This window comes from Diabrotica virgifera, chromosome 3 (assembly GCF_917563875.1).
Source record: "Diabrotica virgifera virgifera chromosome 3, PGI_DIABVI_V3a".
Lineage (NCBI taxonomy): Eukaryota > Metazoa > Arthropoda > Insecta > Coleoptera > Chrysomelidae > Diabrotica > Diabrotica virgifera.
Window position 1 is genome coordinate 131430570 of NC_065445.1, and position 27874 is coordinate 131458443.

The 27874-nt window shown below is 32.0% G+C and overlaps 1 protein-coding gene across 1 annotated transcript in view; it reads right to left on the bottom strand.

The window, feature by feature from the left end:
* Positions 1-27197, bottom strand: part of LOC114343127 (uncharacterized) — a 79891-nt gene extending 52694 nt beyond the window's left edge. The window contains exons 1-2 of the mRNA XM_028293938.2: positions 26983-27197; positions 15209-15388 (exon numbers count right to left, since the gene is read on the bottom strand). Coding sequence (XP_028149739.1) covers positions 15209-15331 — 123 coding nt within the window. The 5' untranslated portion in view covers positions 15332-15388; positions 26983-27197. The remainder of the gene's footprint in view (positions 1-15208; positions 15389-26982) is intronic.
* Between the last annotated feature and the right edge of the window lie 677 nt (positions 27198-27874).

Genomic DNA, 27874 nt, shown 5'->3' on the forward strand with positions numbered 1-27874 from the left:
GGTGTATAGCAAACAATTCTAGGACTATTTTTAAACAAGATATCCGTAGGATATTCAAGGGATTTGAGAAAAAATTTAAATTATTTATTTTTTTCAATTAGAAGAATATAATTGCATATTATAACATAATTTTAATTCCAAGTAACTTTTCTTAATAACACTTTTCGATATTGTAAAATATAAAGGTACTTTACTCTTGAGCGAAATTCATATTTTTTCTATTGATAAAATTTTATATCTGATGATTGCATTTTCGATTTTAGACTATGCAGAGCATTTTATAAAGAATTTATTTTTTCAAAGTTAATAATAAAAAAGTTTTCCATATGGTTCCAACTTAGTGGGACCTATTGCATGTGTATATGTTACATTTTGAAAAAGTATATCTTGTTTAAATATCGTCCTAGATTCTTTTATGATACACCATTTTAAAGTAAAGAAAATAAGCTTCCTTTTTATTGTACAATGTATATACCTAAATATACAATAAAAAAAGTTATAACGAGAAATTTAAAAATAATCGAAAAATATATCAAAAATCATTAAAAATATAAAATTTTGAACAACTATATCTTGCTTAAATATAGTCACACAGCCTCCTACAATAGACCAGTTTAAATATAATTGACCTTTCTTCCTATTAAGTGTAATATTGCATATACCTAAAGCTACGCAGAAACAAGTTACAGAACAATGTTTGAGAAATAACAAGGAAAATGGGCCAAAATCGCTGTGAGTCGCATACTTTGAAAAATCATATTTTGAAAACTATAAACCATAGAGACTTCTACCAAACAACATTTTAAAGAGGAAGTATGGAGGCATTTTTTCTGTAAAGCAATGCCTATACCTATATCCCCGTGGAAAAAAGTTATGGGGCAAAAACAAAATTGCTATTTTCGCGTTTTTTTCTTGCTTTTCTTTTAAATACATTTTTGTAAAAAAAAAATATTTTTGACTTTAAAATGTGATGTTTCGCTAGTAAATTTAACCTGGAACAATTTTCCTGTAGACGTGTTTGTACCAAAAGTGCATGCAACTCACCCTAATTCGCCCTGTGCCTAGGGACTAATTCACCCCTTTCTCAAAAACGCACCCCTTTAAATGGTAGCATTCCGCGGGGTTTTCATATTTAGAGGTCCGTTGACTATATGAAACAATAAAACTCCGTTAACGTTGTAGTTCCTTTCTAAAATACATAATCAATAGCCTATTAATAATTAATATTGAAATCAACCCCATTTTCTCTTTGTTCGATATCGAATAATTTTGCTACTAAAAGCATCTAATTGAAACTGAAAATGTATCTATGTATATGGTTTTTTCAAAATTCCTGGAACTTGTATAGTGTAATTCTCTTTAACCCCTATTAATAAATTTAAACAATAAACGCTAACTACTCTTCAAAATATACACAGAGAGGTTTTAATGCTTTTTTTATTTAGCTTAATGCCTCAACAACTAATGGCCATTGGCATGATACAGTGATTTCGCAATCAAATAGTGTAATGTGTATTGTGTGTTAGGTAAATGTCTTGTTAGTTAGTAAAGTCGACTCCATTATCTTATTACAAAGAGACGCTAATTGTATCCGACCGTGGACGGTCCCTCCGGTGGGTACCGATCCCACAATGATAAAAACTATTCTCATTTATTGATTTTAATAAATAAAAATTTTTTACCCAGCTGAGATTCGAACTCGCACCCTTGGGTCCAAATGTAGACTCTCTTGCCACTGAGCCACAGAGGGGATTTTTAGTGCATTTGAAATCACAGTATGACACCTGATAGACACAGAAAGGACAAAAAGATTGCTCGAAACAGCGGAGATGAAAACCCTTCGAAAAATCGATGGTAAGACACTATGGGAGAAAGCTAGAAGTACAGATATACTACGGAGATGCAAGGTGGAGTACATTAATAACTGGGTAAGAAACAGAAGAGTAGAATGAAATGACCACATAAACTGAATCGTCGTCCAAAAGGACGGCGAGAGACAGTTCCCCAATAGGATGACGATCAGTGGGACAACCACGAAAACGATTGAACGACTACTTACTAGAGGCACATCGAAAAAACAGACAGAGTCATGTCTATACAAAAAGAAAAAGAAGAAATTCAGAGTTTTTATGGACAGCAATTGTTGAAGTCAACCAAATATCTTAAGATATTGGAGTTTTAAGTTATAAGAGATTTATTTCACTTATCAAAATAATTTTAATTATTTATTTCCCTTATCAAAATTAGATTTGTCTGGGAAGATGTTTTTCCATCTCCTTCAATTTTCTTTGGTATTAAAACATGGATGGAATCAATATCCATTTATATGTGATGTCTTTCCAAAAACCTTTTGAAAATGATCGCACCATGTTCAATGTTCCACTGTAATCCATATTTATATCGCCGCCGCCTACGAAAAGTATAACTCCGAAAAATGCCGTTAAGAGTAGAACTTTCAATGAACGCCGCGAAAAATATTATTTTCGATTATATGATTGTGAAAGTTATAATCCCTAATAAAGTGTTTGCGAAAAAATTTATATCTTGAGGAGTATCAGCAAAATACATCATTTCTATTTGTGGGTCCACGAAAATTATAATTACTAAAAAGTTCTCAGAAATAATTGTTTTCGTCGGCAGAAACAGAAACAGAAAAGGAAATATGTTTTCGTGGGCATCTATTAAGAACTAAATCTTTTCGTTATAAATATTTTGGGAGTTATAATCTTCGCGGACAAGCATATGAAAAAAGATTGTATCGCCAACAATTATCAAAGAGTTATTATTTTCACTGGAAATGTATTAGGAATCACATTAATCATAGGTACCAGCGATATATTTCAGGGTTTATGTCTATACGAACATTTATGTTTATGTTTATACAAATTGTGAATATCGATGACACAAGTTCAGGTGCAATTTCAAGTCAGCAATAATTTACACAGTGATCAGAATGTTTTAAATAGAAAAGTTGTATATTTATAATTTGTTTTTGAAATAAAGTTTTCTAGGGCAAATTCCAAAATATAAATTCTTGATAGATAGTACTTGAAACTAAATATGTCATGATTGTGCAGCTCACCGACTGTAATGTGGCCGGTGAGCTGTATGCAGATTTTAATAATATACAGGTTGTTACATTAAAAATAAAGTTCGTAAAAATTTCCAATGTATGGAGAGTTAGAAAGAGCTGTAAATATTTTAGATGTGTAGATCAGCTACATTTATGCTATCAGCTATGTGAAAGAAATGAACAGACATTTCTCGAGGATCGACATAGCTACATGGAGATTGATAGTACGCACAGTGCTATTGAAAAAGCACGAAAGTACATTCCAGTTTACACCATGCCCATGCATGACTGGCTTAGCATTCTCCTTATGGCATAGCCTTAAGGGCCTTATATTTACTGCCTACTGACGTGTAGATCTAGTAAGAAACCTTATATTTACTGCGAAATCAGGCATTGTGTTGTAAAGGTACTATCACAGTTCTGACTACAAAGAAATAAATATTTTTAGTAAAGCAAAATAGATTTAAGCAAAGTGAAATAGAAAATAAATAGTTAATCTGAGCGAAATAGACTTTAAAAAGGCATACTCCAAACCTCAGCTGATGAGTTTAAAAAAAGGATCTCTTAGAGCTCTGCCAATCAGGAGTCATCCCAGATGAGTGCTACTACCGAAGGTGTTACCGACTTTAAAGGACATCGACGATAGTATGCCGAAGCCTGATTGGTGATAGTGATATTCAAAGTGACTTGGAAGATGACTAACCTTATCCCTTTCAGACCCGGTGTCCATTGCAATGGACATACATTTACGTATGTCCTAACTACTAAACATAACACTTATCAGTTTAGCTTGAATCAGAGCCAAGTTATTTGCTCTTAAAAATAGTGTAACATGGCGAATTCACGATATCCTGGAAAGTGTAAGTAAATATAATATTTAACATAAAAACTAAGTTTTCAATCTAATAGCACATAAAACAACATCCAAAAATGTTAGTCTACATCCTACCAGACTGACAACAATGAGAACCTTCTCTGGTAACACCTCCGAGGCTTCTACAATTTGCAAGCCATAACGGATGCTGAGACTAAGGAAGATGAGGGAATTTTAGAATTTATAATTCACGTCCCATCTGCTCAGCGCGGTAAAGTTCCAACGAGAATACGAGTTCGTACTCCAATCGGAGTAAACATGTAAATCAAAAATGAATAATTGAAAACTAAATTAAACTGAAAATTGAATAAATAAAAATGAAATTGAAAATGGTTATTCATTTTTAATATAATATTTCTTCACGTTGTAAATTTATTATATGTAACCATATATTATTTTACACAATAGTAGACATATCAATTTATATACTACTTTTTCAACATTGATAATATATTGTTGTTTTTTGTTGATAACAAACATTAAAATATGATGTCCATTGCATTGGACAGCAGGTCTATATTAATATTTTTGTTTCAGGTTTTAATCCGGATAATCCAAACGATCAAGAGATTTTAATGTCCTATTATAATATGAGGATGAATTAGACAAATTAGCTGATAATGTGCTGTCTCATATTGAAGAATGAAGAACAATCACAGATCAACCTAAATCAAGTGGGAAAACCCATAAAAAGAAGCATTGGCCGTCCCAAAATATCAACTGAGTATTCTCCTCACACTCCAAAAGACCCAGAGTTGAAATTATACCATTGAAGAAAATACGCATATTTATATAAAATAGATCATTTTAACAGATTAAGATGACAAAAAGGAAGCATCCAGATGCAAAAATGTTGGGTGGAAAGGGAAAACTCATGTTTTTTGTGAAAAATGTAATGTACATTTATGTTTTGTAAATAAAAAAAATTGTTTTAAATGTTTTAATTTAAATTAATTAACATTTGCTTGATATAAATATAATGTATTAAAAAAATCGTATGTGATTCTTATTCTAGTTACAATGGACATTCAGTCAAATGACTACCTATTAAACAAAAATGTCAAAAACGTGATTTTAGACTATTACAATAATCCCTTAAGGAAATGGGTACGTAGTTTCTACTCCAATGTTATTTAAATGAGATTCATTTTTTTCGAATCCTGAGAAAACTAATAAGTATTTTTTAAAAATTTAAAAGCAGAATGAATGATTACGTTCTTACCGAGGGCCGAAAGTCTCTGAAAACTTCTGTAATGTTTATTTTAATAAGTTACAAGGGTGAAAAACTACGAGAAAATGTACTATGATTTTTAATTTCAAATATCTCATTCAAAAGAAACTTTTTATTTATTCTAAGGGACTTTCGGCCCTCGATAATAATTTAGTCTTTAATTCTGCTTTTAATTTTTTTTTAAATATTTATTGCTTTTTTCAGGATTTGAAAAAAATGGACATCATGTCCGTGGTGATATTTTCCAAATCGAACATTCGCTATCTTTGTCATACAACGCACTGAGTCAAATAGAATATGAGAACAAGACAGTGACAATTTTAAATATTTGACATGGCATCGGGGAATATTTTGAGTTGTTGATTAAATAATATTGATAGTGTATTGGATAAATAATTAATTTAAGACGTGAACTTAATAAAAAGTTATTTATTGTTTATTATTTATGGAAAATCCAAGCAGAGAATACAGCAGGATATATTGTGATCCAAGTGTTTTGTTGTTAAATATGTTCAAAATTGTAAGCGTTCCATAGTAACAATATATTATTAAAAAATCACTTTAACGCTTTTCCTCTTTTCTCGATTAGTCCAAGTAATGAAGCTTAAAACAGGACAAAACCTCGCAATTTTTACAGAATGGATCGATTTGCCTGAAAATTTGAGAATAAGTAGTGCATAGTCCAAGGATCAAAATCTATATGATGCCGAAAGGCGCTTTTACCATAGGGGTGGCTGCCGCCCCATCTCGGGAGTGGAAATTTTTATTATATTTTGACCGCAAAAGTTGGTTAAAACATTCATTCTAAGCAAAAAAACGTTCTATACATTTTTTATTATAAAATTAATAGTTTTCGATTTATTCGCCATCGAAAGTGTTAGTTTTATATCGAAAAAATCAATGTTTTTAATGAGTTTTCAGCTAATAACTCCAAAAGTTTTCGTTTTATCAAAACAGCTTTACTTAACGAAAATGTACCTTTTAAAAAAATAAACAAAACCGTTTGTTTTAATTTTCTTTATTACCAATAGTAATCGAACTATACTTATATGTTAGTTCTTCTTCGTCAAATGCTAGATATTGTAGTTTCAAAGTCAAACGACGGGAAAACTATGCATTTTTCGAGAATAACTTTTCAAACTAATTTAAAGTATTTAAAAATATCTATCTTCACAACTAAATAAAAAGTCTCTAGCTCAAAAATTAAGGGACTTATCATGAAAAGAAAGTCAGTCCCTATTTTTTGCAGCTAAAAAGTGATCGGAGGCAACCCCTTAATCACTACTCTAATTAAATTAGTCATTGCCCTTATTTGGTCTTCTTTATTTATGTATTATTAATAGGTTCCAGAAGTTTGACCGGCTTAGGATGATTAGTTTAAAAAAATGGAGTTAAAAGCAACTAACGAATTTTTGTAGTTTGGAAAAAAGGGCTTTTTCTTCAGAATAGAAAGATTAGCATTAGAGATACGAAAAAATGTTGAAATATGAAATTGTAGCTTATTTAATTCCCAAGAACCTGGTTGGCAAAAATTTTTTCTACGGCAAAAATTGGGTGAGCTATTGACAATTAAAACTTGTAATAACATGCAAAACCCACCGTTATCAAACCTTTCAGTCACTTCTTTTTGCGACTGAGGATTTTAAAAAGATTTAATATTAATAGTCTTATAGGTCTTATAAAAACCTACAAAATTCTTTTTTTACCAAACTTTCTAAGATAAAAAATAAAAAAGTTACAGTTAAAAAATCAATATACTTTTTTGAAAAAAAAAAGGATAAATCCAATTGGAACCATAATAATGTAAGTTAGCGGTGTTTTTAGTCATTGGCTTTATTCATTCTTCTTTATTTATGTATTATTAATAGATTCTAGAAGTTTGACTGGCTTTGAATGATTACTTTTTAAAAAAACTGGAGTTAAAAGCAAATAACGAATTTTTGTAGTTTGATAAAAAATGTCATTTTATTCAGAATAGAAAGATTGGCATCAGAGATACGAAAAAATGTTTAAATATGAGAGTGGCAACAACGCATTGTGCGAAATAAAAGTGTTAAACATTTTCACCAGAGTTTATTCCGATTTTTGAGGTAATAGTGCGAAATAAAATATTAACTATATGCGAACATTTGTATAAGGTCATAAACTATCTAAAGTGCAAAAAATAGCGGCAAAAATCGGCCTATAAGTAACTTATAGAACATTTTATGTTAATCAAAACAAACGACATTTTATAAATTCCAGTTCTTTTGACAACAGATAAGAGAACAAGTCTTGATCAAATTAAAAGCGACGTTGCCGGTTTTCCAAAAAGTTTTAAAAATCCAAGAAAGGAAATCAATCAATTAATAATAAACTAAGTAAACAAGATTTCGAAGTAAAAAGAATTTTAATATATTTAAAGTCATACTCAATTATTGCTTGAGAAGTTCTAGAGCCTTCGCCGGGTCGACTGGGGAACTAGAGCTTATCGCTTGCTTTAATATAGAGTACAAATACATAAAAAATGGTGGATAGTGATAATGATTACACCTCAGAAGACAGTAAAAAGAGAAGTCTAGAGATAGATGCAGACAATATTTTTAACAAGAGCAAGAAACTATCCAGAACACCAACCAAACAACAGAAAGATGAAAACAAAATTGATCAGCTTTTAAAAATGATGCAAAATTTAACAGATCAAACACAAAGTTTAACATCGGAGGTAAAAGGAATAAAAGAAGAACAACGAGAATATAGAAATGACCTCCGAGAATTAAGAAAAGAAATAAATGAATTCAAACAAAGTAACCAACAACTACAAAAAGAAAATGATGAAATGAAACAGGAACTAAAGATAGTGAAAATGAAGGTAGAAAAGTTCGAGAAAGAGAGAAAAGCTAACAATGTTATTGTCCAGGGTCTACCGATGGATACAAATAACCCAAATGTAGTCAATGAGGTTATGGCAGATTTCGTGGAAAGAGAATTAGGTATTAAAGTAGAAATAGAAGAAGCTTATAAAATAGGGGACAAAACATGTCTTGTAAAACTAAAAAACAAAAATGAAAAAATAAAAATTATGAAGAACAAAAACAAACTAAGGAATTCAAAGCCGGAAATATATATCAATAACGATCTAACGCAAGAAGAGATGAAAATACAACAAGAAATACGGAGAATTGCAAAATTTCAAAAAGAAAACGGTAAGAACACTAGAGTAGGTTATCAAAAATTAATTATTGACGGGACTGAATGGAAATGGAACAAAGAGAAGAATGAACTGGAAAGGGCAAAGCAGGACACGCCAAAAAACTGATAAAAAAACAAATATTGGATACAACACAAAAAACGGACACGAAAATGGCAAAGGAAAAGGACCTGAACAGATTAGATAAAATAAAACATACGAACACAAAAAAATATAATAAAAAACCGAAAAAATGTGATCAACTAAAAATAAGTACGTGGAACATCAGAACAATGCTTGAACCAGGAAAAATGCAGGATATCGTCTCAGAACTAGAAAGATACCAAATTGATATTGCAGTGATTCAAGAAATCAGATGGGCAGGTCAAGGAGAAATAAATAGAAAAAACTACACACTACAGTACTCGGGACATGAAAAACAAGGTCAATATGGAGTTGCTTTCATAATTATGGGAAAAATAAAAAATAACATTATGCAATTTAAACCAATAAATGAACGTATGGCTTACCTGAGAATTAACGCCAAACCATTTAATATATCAATCATAAACGTATATGCCCCAACTGAAAGTGCTACTGCGGAGGAAAAAGACAAATTGTATGAGGAACTCGAACGAGAAATGGAGAAGTTACCTAGAGAAGACACAATACTGGTAATGGGAGATTTTAATGCCCAAATAGGTAAGGAAGACTACATTAACCAAGTAGCAGGTAAGCACACAATACACGAAAAAACTAACGACAATGGCCAACGATTATGTAATCTAGCATCTAGTACCAATATGATTATCGTTAGTACAAAATTCGAACATCCCAAATACCATAAAGTGACGTGGATTTCCCCAGACCAAAAAACATGGTCACAAATAGACCATATTCTGATTACAAGAAGGAAGCAAACATCGGTAACAGACGTGAGGTCCTACAGAGGTGCACATGCAGACACAGACCATTTTATGGTGACTGCAAAAGTAAGACAAAAAGTCAAAAGAACACTAAAAAACACGACAACAAAAAATAAATGGCACGTAGAAAAACTGAATACTCCAGACATAAGGATTAAATATGCTGATGACATGAACAAAAAACTGAAGGAACAATCTAAACCTACAAAGGATATAGAAACAGAATGGAGAAATATAAAAAAATGTATAAATGAAACAGCGGAAGTACACGTAGGGATAAAAAGAAACAAAAAAAGACAAGAATGGTATAATGAAGAATGCCATAAAATGTTAAAAAAGAAGGTAGAAATGAGACAAATGTGGATAAGAACAAATAGACAGGATTATAGGGAAGAATACAATATAATAAGGCATGCATGTAAGAAAAAAATAAGGAAAATTAGACGTGAGTGGTTGGATGATAAGATAAAAGAAATAGAAAAAGAGAGTAAGAACAGAAACACAAAAGAATTCTATAAGAAAATTAGTGAGCAGAACAAAACGTTTAAAGGAAAGATAAAAAGCATAAAAGATAAAAATGGATAAGTATCAGAAAACGATGAAGAGTATAAAGAAATTTGGACTAACTATTTTAAAGAATTATTAACAGAACAACAAGATCAAGACCTAAATGAAAACAGAGGAGAAGAGACAATGATGTTAGGAAACCAGCTACAAATACCAACAAAAGAGGAAGTTGAGGAAATTATTAATAGCAGCCGTAATGGTAAAGCCTCAGGATCGGACTGTATCAATATGGAGCTTATAAAATATGGTGGTGAAGAATTAAAAGATAGATTATACAATTTAATAAAAGACATATGGGACGAAGAAAAAATGCCGGAAGAATGGTACAAAGGACAAATTATCACGATTCATAAAAAAGGAGATCAACAGATGTGTAAAAACTACAGAGGACTGACGCTATTAAACACAGCATATAAAATCATGTCCGCCTTAATACAACGAAGACTGACCGAAGCTACCACGAATATCATAGGACACTATCAATGCGGATTTGTTAAGGGAAAGTCTACAACAGATGCCATACATACAGTTAAACAAATTATGGAAAAAGCTCATGGATATAAAATAGAAATTGAACTGCTTTTTATAGATTTTCGACAAGCATTTGATACAATAAATAGATCAAAACTAATGGTAGCTCTGAAAGAAATGGGAATACAACATAAATTAAGAAGATTAATACAAATGACAATGAGTAGAACTGTAGTTAGTATAAAAACTCAAGTAGGCGACACAGAAGAATTTGTCATCAATAAAGGGGTGAGACAAGGAGATTCATTATCAGCAACTCTGTTTAATCTTGCCCTAGAATACGTCGTCAGGAAGATCAACAAAGGCACCCTCCGAACGAGAGAAGGACAAATAATAGCATACGCTGATGATATTGTGCTAATAACAAAAAATAGAAAAACAATGGAACGAATGTTAAACGAAATGGTAACAGAAGGAAAAGTAATGGGATTAAAAATAAACCAAGAGAAAACCAAAATAATGAGATTTGACAAAAACTTTGAAAACAGAAAGGTTAGAGTAGGAGAATACACTTTTGAAGAAGTCGAAAAATTTAAATATTTAGGAATATTAATAACAAACAATGGAGAAAGAGAAACCGAAATCAAAGAAAGGATTATTACAGCAAATAAGAGCTTCCATGCAAATAAAAAATTACTTAAAAATAAGTTATTGAGTAAGAAATCAAAAATGAAAGTATACAAAACAATAATTCGACCGACGATGATGTATGCAGCCGAAACTCTTAGCATGACAAAAAAACAAGAGGAAAACCTTAGAATACAAGAAAGAAAAATACTAAGAGCAATATTAGGACCAATAAAAATAAATGACAATGAATTTAGACAAAGAACGAACCTTGAGTTACTGGAAGAAATTGAGGAGGATATAGTATGTAAAATAAAACAGCAAAGAGCAAAATGGCTAGGACACATATGGAGATCCGGATCAACTACGACGATATACTCAATATTGGAATGGACACCAGCTGGCAAAAGAAGACGTGGAAGACCAAGATCTACATGGTTACAAGAAGTAGTAAGTGATCTCAACAATGCGGGCATACGACATTGGAAAGGGAAAACCAGAGACAGGAAAGAGTGGAGAAAAATAACAGAGAAAATTAAATAACGAACATGAGGACTGATCTACCTCAAAACATAGATCTAGAGAGCGTAAGCGGCGTAACCCCTAAAGGGGTGTTTAGCCACTATATATATATATATATATATATATATATATATATATATATATATATATATATATATAATAACATGCAAAACCCACCGTTATCAAACCTTTCAGTCACTTCTTTTTGCGACTGAGGATTTTAAAAAGATTTAATATTAATAGTCTTATAGGTCTTATAAAAACCTACAAAATTCTTTTTTTACCAAACTTTCTAAGATAAAAAATAAAAAAGTTACAGTTAAAAAATCAATATACTTTTTTGAAAAAAAAAAAAAGGATAAATCCAATTGGAACCATAATAATGTAAGTTAGCGGTGTTTTTAGTCATTGGCTTTATTCATTCTTCTTTATTTATGTATTATTAATAGATTCTAGAAGTTTGACTGGCTTTGAATGATTACTTTTTAAAAAAACTGGAGTTAAAAGCAAATAACGAATTTTTGTAGTTTGATAAAAAATGTCATTTTATTCAGAATAGAAAGATTGGCATCAGAGATACGAAAAAATGTTTAAATATGAAATTGTAGGTTATTTAATTCCCAAGAAATTGGTTTTAAAAAAATTTTTCCACGGCAAAAATTGAGTGAATCGTAATAATGAGTAAATCGAAAAATTTCGATTTTTTTTATATAAAACTAACACTTTCGATAGCGAATAAATCGAAAACTATTAATTTTACCAAAAAAATGTATAGAACATTTTTGGCTTAGAATGAATGTTTTTATCAACTTTCGCGGTCAAAATATAATAAAAAATTTCCACCCCCCGATGAGGTGGAAACCACCCCCGTGGTAAAAACGCCTTTCGGAATCATATAGATTTTGATCCTTTTACTATCCACTACTTATTCTCAAATTTTCAAGCAAATCGATCCATTCTGTAAAAATTGTGAGGTGAAAAGCTTCGGTTCCTGGACTAGATTGAGTATTAGTTTTTGTTGTACAGTATAAAAATTATTACAATCACTGGATACATAGTTAGTGAAAAAATTATCATATTTGCAATTATACAATTAACAGTTATCCAAGAACATTCAAAAGCCATCTCTTTAAAGTTAATGATGACATTGTCAAGTACAGTCGGAAAAATAAATATTTCCCATGAACGATCACATCAATCACTTATTAATTTTGTATTTGCTGTCTATAGGTCTTTTCATCGATTGTCAGTTGTTTCGAGCTTCTGTCATGTGTCACATAATATTAATATATCTACGTCATACGTCTTTGGTTTGTATATGGTTTGTATCATTGGTAATATCAATAACGTACGACGTAGATATATTAATATTATGTGACACATGACAGAAGCTCGAAACAAATGACTGTGTGAAACAAAGCCCTATAGAGCTTTTCATTCATGTTTCATGAGCTTCTGTCATGTGTCACATAATATTAATATATCTACGTCGTACGTTATTGATATTACCAATGATACAAACCGAAGACGTATGACGTAGATATATTAATATTATGTGACACATGACAGAAGCTCGAAACAAATGACAATCGATGAAAAGCCCTATAAATAACAAACGTTTGTTATAGAAAAAGACAGTAAATACAAAATAAGTGATTGATGTGATCGTGCATGGTAGTCCAGGGCGCATCTGTTTTGAGACGGACGTTAAGAGGTGACTCAAATTTTTTGCAGAAATTGCTTGAAAATCACTCAAATAATAATATTAAATTATCCTCCCACTCAAAATGGTCCGGAACATTGTTTAAATAATCATGATGTCAAAATATGAAGGAAAAATTCGATTTTTTTATTGGTTTTTTGATTATAACTTTAAAACTATTCATTTCTGAGAAAAGTTGTGCATAAAAGTTGCGTAATTAAATTTCCTACAATATAGAATTGGTTAAATATTTATAAAATAGTCACCCTTGTTGCAAAATAGCAATAATTGCGAAAAAAAAATATACAAAAACAAGTATTCGCATTTTACGTTTTTCAAGCAAGCAGATAGCAAGTTGAATTTTTTTTGCTTATAGAAGTGTACTGTACCTTTCATTTGCAATTTGCAAAATTAAAATCGATTAATTACCACGGCGTCAGGAAATTTTTTAAATAAACATTAATTGTTGGTGCTACGCGCAGGACAGCGGTGTTCGATTCACACAAGTTGATTTCCACCAAAATTTCTTTATCTAATATATTATTTTCTTACTCTATATTTTGTTGTATTTTAATATTTTAATTCCACAAAAATCAAACTAATTTTATTAGTATTTGTGAAATTTTGTTTAAACAATTGCATATGTTTAAAAACAATAAACTTTTATTCTCTAAGTTAAAATATATGAACAAAAAAGTTTTTGCTAAAAAAAGTGTTATTTCAAAGGATAGAGTATGTGTTTTTACTTTGCAATAAACAAATTTATTTATTTATATCGAAATGTAATAAAAATTAAAATGTATCAATCATTATCAAAGGTCATTAGAATGCCCAATCAGAGCGAACTATCCGCTGTCCTGCGCGTAGCACCAATAATTAATGTTTATTTAAAAAGTTCCTGACGCCGCGCCGTGGTAGTTAATTGATTTTAATTTTACAAATTGCAAATGAAAGGTACAGTACACTTCTATAAGCAAAAAAATTTCAACTTGCTATCTGCTTTAATTTTAGTCCTGTAACATTTTGAAAAAATGAACTTTTTTTGCGAAAGCTGGATTGCAAAATTTATTTTGCAAAATCTATTAAACCGATCTTAATGAAATTTACAGTATCGTTTTACTGTATCATAAAGTTTTTCTGGGTGAAATATGTAGGTTCTTAAGTGTCGCATAAATGGTCGAAAAACGTAAAATGCGAATACTTGTTTTTGTATGGTTTTTTTCGAAATTATTGCTATTTTGCAACAAGGGTGACTATTTATTAAATTTTTAACCAATTCTATATTGTAAGAAATTTAATTACGCAACTTTTATGTCAGTACCACTTTTCTCGGAAATGCATACTTTTAAAGTTATAATCAAAAAACGAAGAAAAAAATCGAATTTTTCCTTCATTTTTTTACATTTTGGTTATTTAAACAATGTTCCGGACCTTTTTGAGAGGGAGGATAACTCAAATATTATTATTTGAGTTATTTTCAAGCAATTTCTGCAAATAAATTTGAGTCACCTCTCAACATCCAAATGTAATAATATTTTTACAAATGCGCCCTGGTCTATGGGTAATCTTTCGTTTTTCCGACTGTATAATGTTTACATATCCATACCAGTGAGAATTTTACTACACGTAATTTGCCGTGTAAAGACAGAAAAAGTAGGGATAGCTGTAAAATATTTGCGAATTATGTACCGATGGCCTTAGAAGATTCAATAGAAAAAAAAATTTCTGCAGAGAAGTCGGGCCTGAAAGTGTTATACCACCAATGCCAGAAATGTGCAGCAAAAAATGTTTTTTATGCTGTCTTTTAATTTCTCTTCATTTTAACAATTTGTTTACATAGCGTTTCGTTTGCAATGTTATTTGCTTTAATATTTTTCAGTCATTAAATCATTTTTAAATTCAGACGATTTTTCATTTCAAATTAAAGTTTAAACATAGATTTGTCAAAAATTTAAAAACTGGAATTAGCTTAACTTGGCAGTAAGCCAATGGTTGTACCATTAAAATAATATATTTTGAGACAATTACATTTTCTGCAACATTTACCTGCATTTTGTAAGCCTTTCTCCAAGCCATAATCTGCTGAGCTTGTGCTCTAGTTTTTTGTCTCAGATCTCTTACAAGTTTCTTAGCATCCTCCAGATTGTCCATTTCTAAAGCACTTGACATGGTGACTGGGTTCTACTCAATGTGGGAGGTTGATAATCTGCAATGCGGTTCTAATTCCTAAAATAAGTTTGATATTTTAGGATAGAATAAACATGTGAACAATTAAATAGAAATAAAATACGTAAGTTATAAATAAAAAGTTATTTCCATATATTTTTACTTGAAAATAAGATGGCCAAAACAAGATTTGGATAACATTGGCTGTTTATTTATCCCATAACATGATATTACATATTTATAAATGGTATAAAAAGTTCTTGATATTATCCTAAGTTTGTTTTGAATTCGCAACATTGGCATTAGACAAGGCGAAAACGGCGGCTTCGTTGGAAAAAATATTCCCATGAGATTTTTTTGCATAATCACATTCGTGAAACACTCCAGAATAACGCTTGTTTCACACACTAAGAATTTTGAACGTGCGATAGTTGAAAGTTGAAATGCACATAGTGGCTCGAGCAATCATATGGAATCTTTCTCCGTTCACCGCTTGAAACGTTCGGTGAAGGGAGAAAGATTTCAAAATTTGTTTTAGGTTTTTTGGACCATTCTGAAAAAGGTCTCTTTTAATTTTTCTCTAAAGTTGATCGTTTTCGAGTTATAAGCAATTTAAAATTGAAAAAAAAAACGAAAAATGGCGATTTTCAAGGCTAAAAAACCATAGAGTTATATATTAGCTTAGAGAGAGTATCATTCAGAGCGAAGTGACGACACCATCTTTTTTATTTGGATTAGTGCTGTTTCACTCTTACGCATAGTAAAGCTGCTACAGTTGTCCTCCTCTTCAGTGCCTATATTCACACTGAATGTCATCATAGATTTTCGATACAATGTGTTAGAAAGAGATGCCGCAAACCAGTCCATGAGATCTTGTCGTCAGGAAGCGCGGAAGGTAGGCTCCCTCTATGTTAATATATACCTCTATGTAAAAAACACCAGTAAAAAATATTATTTTTGAGGTTATCAAGTGCCTAAATTAAAGTTCAAACCTTCTTGTATCCGTTTCCGATGAGTATTTTGGGCTTATTTTATTTTAGACTAATGTTTTTTAATTGTTAAGGTACTAGTACACTTTAGAAGATCTAAAATAATCATCTTTTTCTCAGAACCTTTATTAGAAATGAACATAAAACTTTCAAAAATCGTCGATTCAGAGTACTGGCACTGCGCTCCGTATTCTAAGTGAAAAATAAGATTGTTTTGCCTTCGCATTGCAAATGAATAAAACTGGAATTTTTATTTTATTTTTATATTGGTCGTTACTTCTTTGAGTAACTAATATCAACTTTGAGTAACATCAACTACTGATGAGGAGGAAAAAACCTCCGAAACCGGTATAGACTCTTCCTGCACTCTCCGATTAACCAGAGTATTATGCAGCTGCTGCATTTTCGTGTTGCAAAGAAATTGAAAATGTTTATACATATTAACATAATTATTTATACAGGGTGCCCAAACAATTTTTTTTTAATTAAATTAATTGAGACAAAAAGAAGAATGTATATAATCTGAAGAATCTGAAGACCGATACTGACGAAATATTGGAAACATGGCGAAACTACTGTGGTGAGCTATATAAAAATAACGAGATACCAGCAGAAAATCAGTGGCCCTCTGACTACCCTAAAGAACCTACTGTCTTACTCGCTGAAGTCAAATATACAATTAAATCGCTAAAGAGAAATAAATCCCCAGGCACTGATTCAATACCAGGTGAAATACTACAGTTACAAGGTGACAAAGGATTACATATCATCGATTCTATCTGTGTCGAAGTTTGGAATTCAGGAAAATGGTGATCTGATTGGTGTACCTCAATTTATATCCCGCTACACAAAAAAGGAACTACTACCAGATGTGAAAACTACCGATGTCACTAATAACACATGCTAGTAAAATCTTGTTGCGTATCATCAAAAACAGATTAAAACCTATCTACATTACCAAATACCTCACGAACAAGCGGGGTTTGTAAAGGGAACAAATCCTGAACCTGAGACAATTCATTAATAGTCGAGTCTCAAGACCTCGTCGATGCTTGAGACTGACCTTAAATCAAATTTGTGTGTAAACAAACACAAATTTGATTCAAGGTCGATCTCAAGCATCAACACTGTCTCTAGACACGACTATTAATACAGGACCTAGTAACTACCTTGTGTCCATAAAGAGAACTTTCAGTAAATCCAAATAAAAAAAGTGTTTCCTTCACAAATAGGAGAAAGTTAACAATTCAACATCTGACTATGAATGGAATATCATTATCATTCTTAGAAGAGGTTAAGTATCTTGGAGTTATCTTAGATAGGAAACTTACATATATGCACAATGCACGCCTCTCGAATATCACTATTAAAACAACAAAGGCTCTTTGTATAGGCTTTGTGGCAAAAAGGAAAAAAACTTTGTGGTAAAACATAAAATGATCTATTGTTTTTACACAGTGATGAGCACGCTAATAACCAGCTAATAACCGGCAAAATAGCTTAAAAGATGGAAAACATAATACATTGCGAAACAAAAAGAGATGAAACTAGTGGAGGTGGAAATTATCGTTATAAACGTATTAATTAATAGTACATTACATAGTTTCCCACCTTTAGACGTCTGTGACAGGAGTATTTTATAAGTCTACTGTCACAGTGACAGTTGGCATACTCCTCTGATACGTCTAAAGGTGGGAAACTATGTAATGTAATGTTATTTTACACGTTTATAACGATAATTTCAACCTCTACTAGTTTCATCTCTTTTAGTTTCGCAATACATCTATCTTTTGTATCTGTTACAGTTCAAGTTGATTCTCAGTTAGAGTTGACTCCAACTAGTTGGAGTCAACTCCAACTGAAACGAGCAGTAAAAGTTGATTTTAAAAATTTAAATCAACTTTTACTAGTTGGAGTTGACTCTTCCTGGATCGATTCAGTAAATGTTGATTATACGAGAATCTCAAGTGCATTTTTGATGAGTGTGCGTTTCTTTGTTTTGACCGTTTCAACTACTTATTAGTATAGTCTGTAACGTCGCCCCCGTTAGGTAAATTATTCTGATTCGATTTTTTGCACAAACTTACTCAAAGAAATACATCCGTATAACAAACCTTATAACAAATACACAGGGTGTCACGCGGTACCGCGGTTGAAAAATTGTTTAACCAATTTTTGTTAACCAAATTCACAAAAATAATTTTTATCTACTCTATCTCATATTATGTAAAAATGTAAAGGTTTTATTGTGTGAAAATTGTAAATATAGATAGCAGTACATGAAGAGTTTAAAGTGTGTCTGAAGTAACAATGTATTTTAAATGGGTTTTACTTTTTCGCACTGTTTTTAGCACACTTTCATATAATTAAACATCCTTAACTTTCGCCTTCGGGAAGAAATCAGACACGCCCTTACAACGGCAACTGAAATGCTCACAAAACAGCGACTACGGAAGCAAAGATGGATGACAGAGGAAATATTGGATTTAATGGATGAAAGAAGAAAATGCAAACAGCACAAAGCAATGTACAAAGCATTAAATAGAACCATTAAACAAAAAATAAAAATTGCAAAAGAAAAATGGATAACAGAACAATGTGAAGAAATCGAAAACTTATATAAAAAACATGATGACTTCCGTCTGTATAAGAAACTCAAGGAATTCACAGACACGAGATACTCACAAGGACCAAATAATCTAATCAACGCAGAAGGCAAACTGATTTCAAGCCCTGAAGAACAAATAAACATGTGGGAAGACTATATAAAGGAACTCTTCTAAGACATCAGAGGTCAGAGAACCTCCTACATTAAATACCGAAAACGACGAAGGTCTTCCAATACTAAAGTCCGAACTGGAATATGCTCTACGTCAACTAAAAAACAACAAATCTGTAAGAAAAGATGAAATACCAGCTGAGCTATTGAAGTTAATCAACGAGGAAAACTTAGACCTTCTTCTTGGACTATTTAATAATGTTTACAATACAGGGACTATCCCTAAAATATGGCTTGAATCAGTCTTCATACCACTGCCTAAAAAGAAGAACGCCAAATTATGCCAGGACTTCCGCCTTATAAGTCTATTAAATAACATTCTGAAGCTTTTCTTGCGTATCATACAGAACAGAATATATTATAAAAAATGTGATGAGGTCACCGGTCAAGAACAATTTGGCTTCAGGAAAGGTATGGTGACACGAGAAGCAATATTCTGTCTTCAAACTCTGGCACAAAGATACAAAGATCAGCAAGCAGACCTTTTTATCTGTTTCATAGATTTTAAGGAAGCGTTCGATAGGGTGAAGCACAAGACCTTGATAGAAAGATTGAATGACATCGGAGTCGACAAAAGAGATTCTAAAATTATAGAGGCTATTTATTGGAATCAGACAGCAATCATAAAGACCAATGGTAATACGTCAAGGCCAATTGAAATACAACGAGGTGTTAGACAGGGTTGTGTGCTATCACCCATACTTTTAACGTCTATTCTAAGGTAATATTTGCGAACTCTTTATCGCACCCTTCAGAAGGAATCAGGATAAACGGTCAGAGAGTAAATAACATCCGCCATGCAGATGGCACAGTATTAATGACTGATTCGGACCATAGTCTGCAGATACTGTTGGATAGGGTTACTGAGAGTTGTGAAAAAATGGGGATGAAGATCAATCCTGCGAAAACCAAAGTTATAAGAATATCAAGGAACAAAAATTTACCTCTTCCAATAAATATGTGAAACACCAACAGCTTGAATACGTAAGCCAGTACAAATATCTTGGTTGCTGGTTTAACAATCAACTTGATTAAAAACAAGAAGTCAAGAGCGAGAATAGAGGTAGCCCGACAGGGGTTTATCAAAATGAAAAGCTTATTTTGTAACAGTAGCATTAATATCAGCCTTAGATGTCATTTTCTGCATTGCTATGTGTGGTCAATACTTTTGTATGGAACGGAGGCCTGGACACAACACAACACTGATGAACAAGTTGGACGCCTTTTAACTCTGGCTTTATAGAAGAGACTTGAAAATACCTTGGACAACCCACACCACCAACGAATATGTTCTGAGGAGAATAGGTACAGATAGGGAACTGCTAAAAATCATTAAAGTCAGACCTGGGACACATAATGAGAAACGAAAAGTACCGCCTCACGCAACTGATCATCCAGGGTAAGAGTGAAGGAAAACGGGGTCCCGGTAGGCGCCAGATTTCATGGTTTAGAAATATCAGAAACTGGACCGGCCTTGATTCAACATCTTTGTTTAGAGCCGCATTGGACAGAGACAGATTTGCCAGTGTAGTCGCTAACCTCCACTAAAGGAGAAAGCACCACAAGAAGAAGAACTTTCGACTTGTCATGGTGATGACATGTGAGCTATAAATTACAAAAAAAGTTTTGACAGTTTTGTGGTTTGACAGAAGTTTGAATTTTTAAATGTCAAAATGGTGCAATGGTGCATCTCACTCGCACTCACATTGATAGCTGCGTCAATACGCTCCTAGCGCTCATTGTTAATAATTTAAAATAACCGCTTAGTAATAAAATAATAACAAAAATTTCTTCAGTATCTTCTAGGGGGGTCGTTAAAATTTTATTTGGTGACTTTCGGACTTTCATAATAATAATTTTTAACTGAGTTATTAAGCCTTGAAAATGGTCATTTTCGTATTTTGCAAATTTTAAATCGCATATAACTCGAGAACAACAAAATTTTACAGAAAAATCACAAAAGACCTCTTTTGCTTCGAATGACCCAAATGATGTAAAGAAAATTGTCTAAATAATTTTTTTTGTAAGTTTCTTTAAAAAAATTGTTTAAACAATTTTTCGACCACAGTACCATCTGACACCCTGTGGATTCGTTATTTGGTCGAAGAGGACCTCTTTTTTAGTAAGTTTGTGCAAAAAAAATCGAACTGGAATAATTTACCTAACTGGGGCGACGATACAGGCTAGACTAATTTGAACATATTCAGTAACATTTAATTTCTAGAATCGGCTGTTTGTGTGAATCAGAATCAACTTTTACTAAATGGCATTGGGAAGAGTATACTTTTCCTAGTTGGAGTCTACTTTTACTAGTAAATGTTGAATATAAATCTTCATTTTATATTTATAATCAACTTTTACTGAAACCAGCTGTTAGAGTCGACTCCAACTAGTTGGAGTCAACTCCAACTGGATAATCAACTTGAACTGTAACATATCTATCATCTATCACGTATCTTTTGAGCTATTTTGCCGGTTATTAGCGCGGTCATCACTGTATAATCGCTTTTAAACCCATAGTTAAAGTCGATTAATTAATCTGAGACACAACTGTCTAGTGACGTTGGTAATTTTTTTTGGGAAGTCAGATTGCTAGACGTGACTGGAAATTACTACACAACCAAACATACCTGCTCATAGCCAATATGTATTATTAATAGTAAACAGACATAAATAACATAAACCTTACGCCAATCAATAATTATTTACTTACACCATTATAATGTATTGATAACAAATGAGAAAATTATTTATTGTACAAAATAAAGATATTTTGTAGAAATAAACTCCACAAAATGTTATGAGATTAGTAGACACTCCCACTATTTCTAATAATTCTTCTTTTTTTAATGAAAGATTAAGTTGATTTGAGCAGTTAATAGTGTGAGGTAGGAATTTTTGTGTTCTATGTTTCCTATTCTGAATGTGTCAAAGTGATTCTCGGCTGAGCAAATTCAGTATACCTATGCTGCACTGGTTTCATGAAACAAAACAATTTACAAGTCAATAATAGAGTGGCAAAAATTGCAAAGACTCACTTGTGTAGGAATCACCGGTGCAATTCGAACATACTTCTCCTCAGTCGCAAAGGTAATCTTACACATAATCTCAGTCACATGCATGTAAGGAGGATAGCTCTACAAAATGCTCTTAGACTAGACTAACAAGGGATCAGGATCTAAAATCTGACTGGGCGTGCCTCTAGAGATTATAATGATTGAAACATGGCAATCCGTTGAAGATGCCCACAGTTATGTCTCCAAAACAAGATTTCAGTGTGAGTAAACACAAAATAAAATCATATAAATCCCAAGAAGTGCCTTCAGATTTTAAACTGAGTATTACTGAGAGAGTAAGAATAGGGGTTAGTGGTCCTAAAACCAGACTGTTAATTGCACTTGGACATACTCATACAATATTTCAAACAGAACTGCTAGGAATGGCTGTTTGTGCTCAAGAGTGTCTTAAAAATGCCTCAATTCATCCAAAATATCAATTCAAGCTCAATTCAACCAAAGACCTCCAAGCTGCACTGATGGCTAAGAAGTTTATAACTTTTAAAATTTGTATGGGACAATGGGAAATGGAACTTAATGTAGCTTACTGGGATAAGATTCCATGTCAAAGGCAAGCAAAAGTGTGTGCCAGGATACTATTAAGTGTTTAGTGTTATTAAAAATAATTGTGTAAGTGCAATAATGGATGCTAGAAAAGGTCTTTCTGGTGGTCAGTACAGGAAAAAGAGACCAGAGTAGGAGATTGAAACAAAAGGGCTTAAAATTTTCCTAAGTAAATTTTTAAAACCGTTACACACTGATGCTGACAATATTGCTCAACCTAGAGAACATACAGCTGCTACCTCAGCATCTATATCTGATGCCGTCCCCTCTCAGTCCAATGACGACAGTCACCTAGGACAACTGAATGAACTGGGAATACCTTTGGATGTTATGAGAGGACAAGGGTATGATAATGGGGCAAACATGAAAGGGAGTTCAAAACTGAGTTTGAAAATGAATCCTAGAGCATTTTTTGTTCCATGTTCTGGCCATTCACTCAATTTAGTTGTGAACGATGCTGCTAAAGCCTCAAAGTTTGAAGATTCTTTCTTTTCCTTAGTGACAAAAATTTACAACTTTTTCTCACCATCTATTCATCTTTGGGCTATACTGAAAAATCATATTTCTAGCCTAACATTAAAACCTTTGTCCGAAACTAAATGGGAAAGTAGAATTGATGCAATTACCAATCAGATACCAAATTGAACAAATCTACGATGCTCTTGTAGAAATTACTGTCAATAAAAACAACGATAAAATGGTTGCTCATGAGACAATTTGCTTGGCAAATCAAATCCGTGATTTTATTTTTCTTTGCTCTGTGGTAACATGGCATGACATTTTACTTCAAATCAACGTAGTCAGCAAATCACTACAGAGTTAGCATAGGAGGGTATTAACATAGGAGGGTATAAAGCTATCAGTTTATTAGAAAATATGGAAATCCATTTTAAGTCTCTCAGAAGTGATTTAAAATTCCAAGGCTATTTGACAGACGCAAAAGAGCTAGCATCAAAGTTAGAAATTGAGAACCCGAAAATCGGAGGCACAGTAATAGCAAGAAAAAGGAAAGTAAAAAGACAATTTGGCTATGAGGCTGAAGATGAAAGTATGGACCTAGACCCAGAGACACGATATAAAGTTGATTTCTATTTAAAAATTATACACATCCGTTAGTGAGGTAAGTGATAGATTTCAGCAAAGAGCCATGGAGACATTTTTGAGTTTTTGTACAACATAAACCAAATTAAGGATACGACTGCTAGTGATTTATCAGGTAAATGTTAATGATGTGATGCTTTAATTTTGATGACTCAAAAGATCTCACTTATGCTGATCTAAAAGATGAACTCAGAGTACTTTTTACGATTGTGAAGCTAGATGGATACACCTCTAGAGACCCTGAAAATGGTTAGAGAGTATGATTTTGATTTCTCACCCAACGTTAGTGTTGCTTTGAGGATTTTATTAACCCTACCAGTAACAATGGCCTCTGGAGGGAGAAGCTTTTCAAAGCTAAAACTAATAAAAAATTACTTAAGATCAACTATGTCCCAGGAAAGTTTGAGTGCTCTAGCGACAATCTCTATTGAACACGAAATAGCTGAGTCCCTGGATCTTGGAGAATAATTAAAAGACTTCCGTGCCAAGGCAAGAAGAGTGCTACTTACTTAACATTTAATTTAATTTAGCACAAAGCACACATCAATAAAAATACAATCATGGTTTGAGTTGGCGATCGCTGAAGGAAGGTGGTGAGTCATGGGGCTACCAAGGGGGAGGCGGCAGGATCTTGCCCATGGCAGCAAAATCCGTAGAGCTGGGCCTGATAAGTTGTGTTTTAATCCCATTTTACAAAACAAGTACAATTTTAAAACAAGTACGATAATTTAAAAAAAATACAATTAACATGCTAAAGGTTTAAAACAAAATAAAACATTTATAAGCTAAAAATTACAAGAAAATTAAACATGAAAGTACACAAACAAATAATATAAATAATAAATATAAAAAGTAGGTACCTACATCTGATAATAACTGATAATAACCGTCGTCAAGTGATATTTGACAATACAGCCTTGAATCTACACTGGCGGGCAAAAAATTTAGGTCACTAGATGAATTATACACGTTTGATGTCTCGAATTTTCTAAACCTGTTATCCCATTTAAGTGATTCTTTAGTATGTTACAGCTTTATTATTTATGTATCTCATTGTGTTAATATTGTTGCTAGACAGGTAAATGTCATTTTATACTGGGTGTAACAATCATACTGTGTTTTTTTCTTAATGTTCGGAACACTCTGTGGAATATTATAGCATAGATAAAATATTGAAATTAAAACTCAGTTGTAGCCTCAGGCTTTCTTAACATTTTCTTTTTTGATTCATCTGCTTATGTTGGATAACAAAAAAGTTAGGTACTTTAACAACTAGCCATGTTCTTCATCAATACAGAGTGTTTCTAAATAACTGTGACAAACTTTAAGGAATAATTATGCATGAAAAAATAATGACCATTTGCTTTATAAACTTATGTCCACAAATGCTTCATTTCCGAGATACGGGATGTTCAATTTTTTCTTACAAACTGACGGTTTATTTGTTGCTCTAAAACCGGTTGAGATATGCAACCGAAATTTGGTAGATTTTAAGAGGTATTTTTATATTCACCATTATCGTGCATACGGGATGTATCTAAAATATTTATACCTGTATGCATGCCAGTGGTGAATATAAAATTCTAATTTGTAGGTCAAAAAATGCGCAATAACTACCTCTTAAAACCTACCAAATTTCATTTGCATATCTCAACCGGTTTTAGAACAACAAATAAACTGTCAGTTTGTAAGAAAAAATTGAACATCCCGTGTCTCGGAAACGAAGCATTTGTAGACATATGTTTATAAAGCAAACAATCATTATTTTTTCATACAGAATTACCCCTTAAAGTTTGTCGCACTTAATTAGAAACACTCTGTATTGATAAAGAACATGGCTAGTTGTTAAAGTAACTAACTTTTTTATTATCCAACATAAGTAAATGAATCAAAAAAGAAAATGTTAAGAAAGCCTAAGGCTACAATTGAGTTTTAATATCAATATTTTATCTATGCTATAATATTCCACATAGTGTTCCGAACTTTAAGGAGAAAAACACAGTATGATTGTTACATCCGGTATAAAATGACATTTACCTGTCTACCAACAATATTAATACATTGAGATTCTTAAATAATAAAGCTATAAGATACTAAAAAAACCACTCAAATCGGACAACAGGTCTAGGAAATTCGAGGCATCAAACAAACATGTAGAATTCATCTAGTGACCTAAATTTTCTGCCCACCAGTGTATTTAAGCTGTAGGAAAAGTTGAGTTCCTGAAATTTATTTGCAATTTGTTGGCTTCAAGATAAGAACGAATAATGAGCATAATTTGTTCTATGCATTGGTACAGAAAATGAAACCAATTGTCATCTGGCGGTTGGGAACTGCGAATATTATGTAATGTAATCTTCTACTTTAATATAATGTTATAAAAAAATAAAAAGAATTCAATAAAAATATTAAGTTAAAAACAAAGTACCTCTTATGTTATTTATTTTTAAATTATCCTCATAGACCATGTTTACCTTAAAAATTCAAATAATTATGAAACAATACACCTACACCAATGAAAATGTATGTTGTATGTTGATGAAAGAGCTACCAGATATCTAAAAAAGGTGTCTCATTTAAAAAATAAACCTGCATAATACCATACTGCATATTATTATCAATTATTAAATTCACCCACATTTTTGTAGACTTATTAACATTTAGAACAATTGAATATAATATTCTCTAAAGACAACAGGAAAAAAATAGCAACACCTTAATATTACAAATAAATAAATAAATATAAAATATATAAACTAGTTTTAAAAATGTAAACAAAAGCGGGGGTACCTTTGTATATTACTTAAGAATGCTGCAAATAACTGTAAATTTTTTCATCAACACATCTTAGTTTTGAAAGCAACAACTGCCTACAGTTACACATTAACCATTAACCTTTTATTATTAAAAACGATTGTCTTTGCCTATTGTAAAATACTTTCAAGGCTGCCTCAACCTTTGAAAAAATAGCTGTGCCCATATGTTACCATTTTCTTATTAGAGAAATATTTTCCATGCAATTTTACGAAAAATAAATGTCGTTATTAAAATACTTAACGAATAAAAGTGAACAATGCATTTTTATTTACCGTTTAATTGAAGAATCTACAAAACCCACTGTACCTGTACCCAGGTGTTAAATGAAGCTTGCAATTTTTCACTTACCCAATTGTATGCTAATATTGATTACTTTCAATTACCGAATTGGTTCATGTTTAATGTGAATTTTGCAATAATTCATGTTATCATTTCTATTTCTCTTCTATTTAATGATCTGTTGTTATTAAAGGGAAAGGTGAACAAAAATTGGTCAACAAATCAGTGGTCATAACAGGAACTATACAACACAACCTACTCGGTGTTGCCAAACAAACGGTACGGCAATTTTGCCTGTTGCATTTTATGCCAACTACAACAGGTTAATGGTAAATTTTGTTTGAAATATGATGTAAACATCTTCCGTGTTTATTTCATTAGGCAACCAACAATACGTTTTAAGTTGTCAATGCCTCTGTTATAGTCTGTCCGTTGGTTCTTTAGGGGAGTGCATATAGATTTTCACCATGATACAATATGTATCATGGATTTTCACTTCGGAAAAAATCAAACAAGATAGAACTTTTTGTAATTTCATTAAGAAATGTTTAATAAACAACATATCAAAAAGTTCTACTCGAGAAGTGGGTGCTTCAGTTTTTATTAAACAAATGAACTACGAAATTAGATGTTTTTTTAAATAACTCCGAAAATATAAATTTTAGAAAAAAATTGACCACTTGAAAAAAACCATTGAAAAATTCAGAAAATTTTACAAAAAAAACTTTATACAGGGTGTCCCAAAAGTAGTGGAACGGTCGAATATTTCGCGAACTAAACATCGGATCGAAAAACTGAAAAATACGTGTTCAATAATTTTCAAAAATCTATCCAATGACACCAAACACCAACCCCCACTACACCCCCTGAAGGTGGGGTGGAGGGTAACTTTAACATCTCAAATGGAAACTTCTAGTTTTTCTTGCAGATTTGGATTCGTTACGTAAAAGTAAGCAACTTT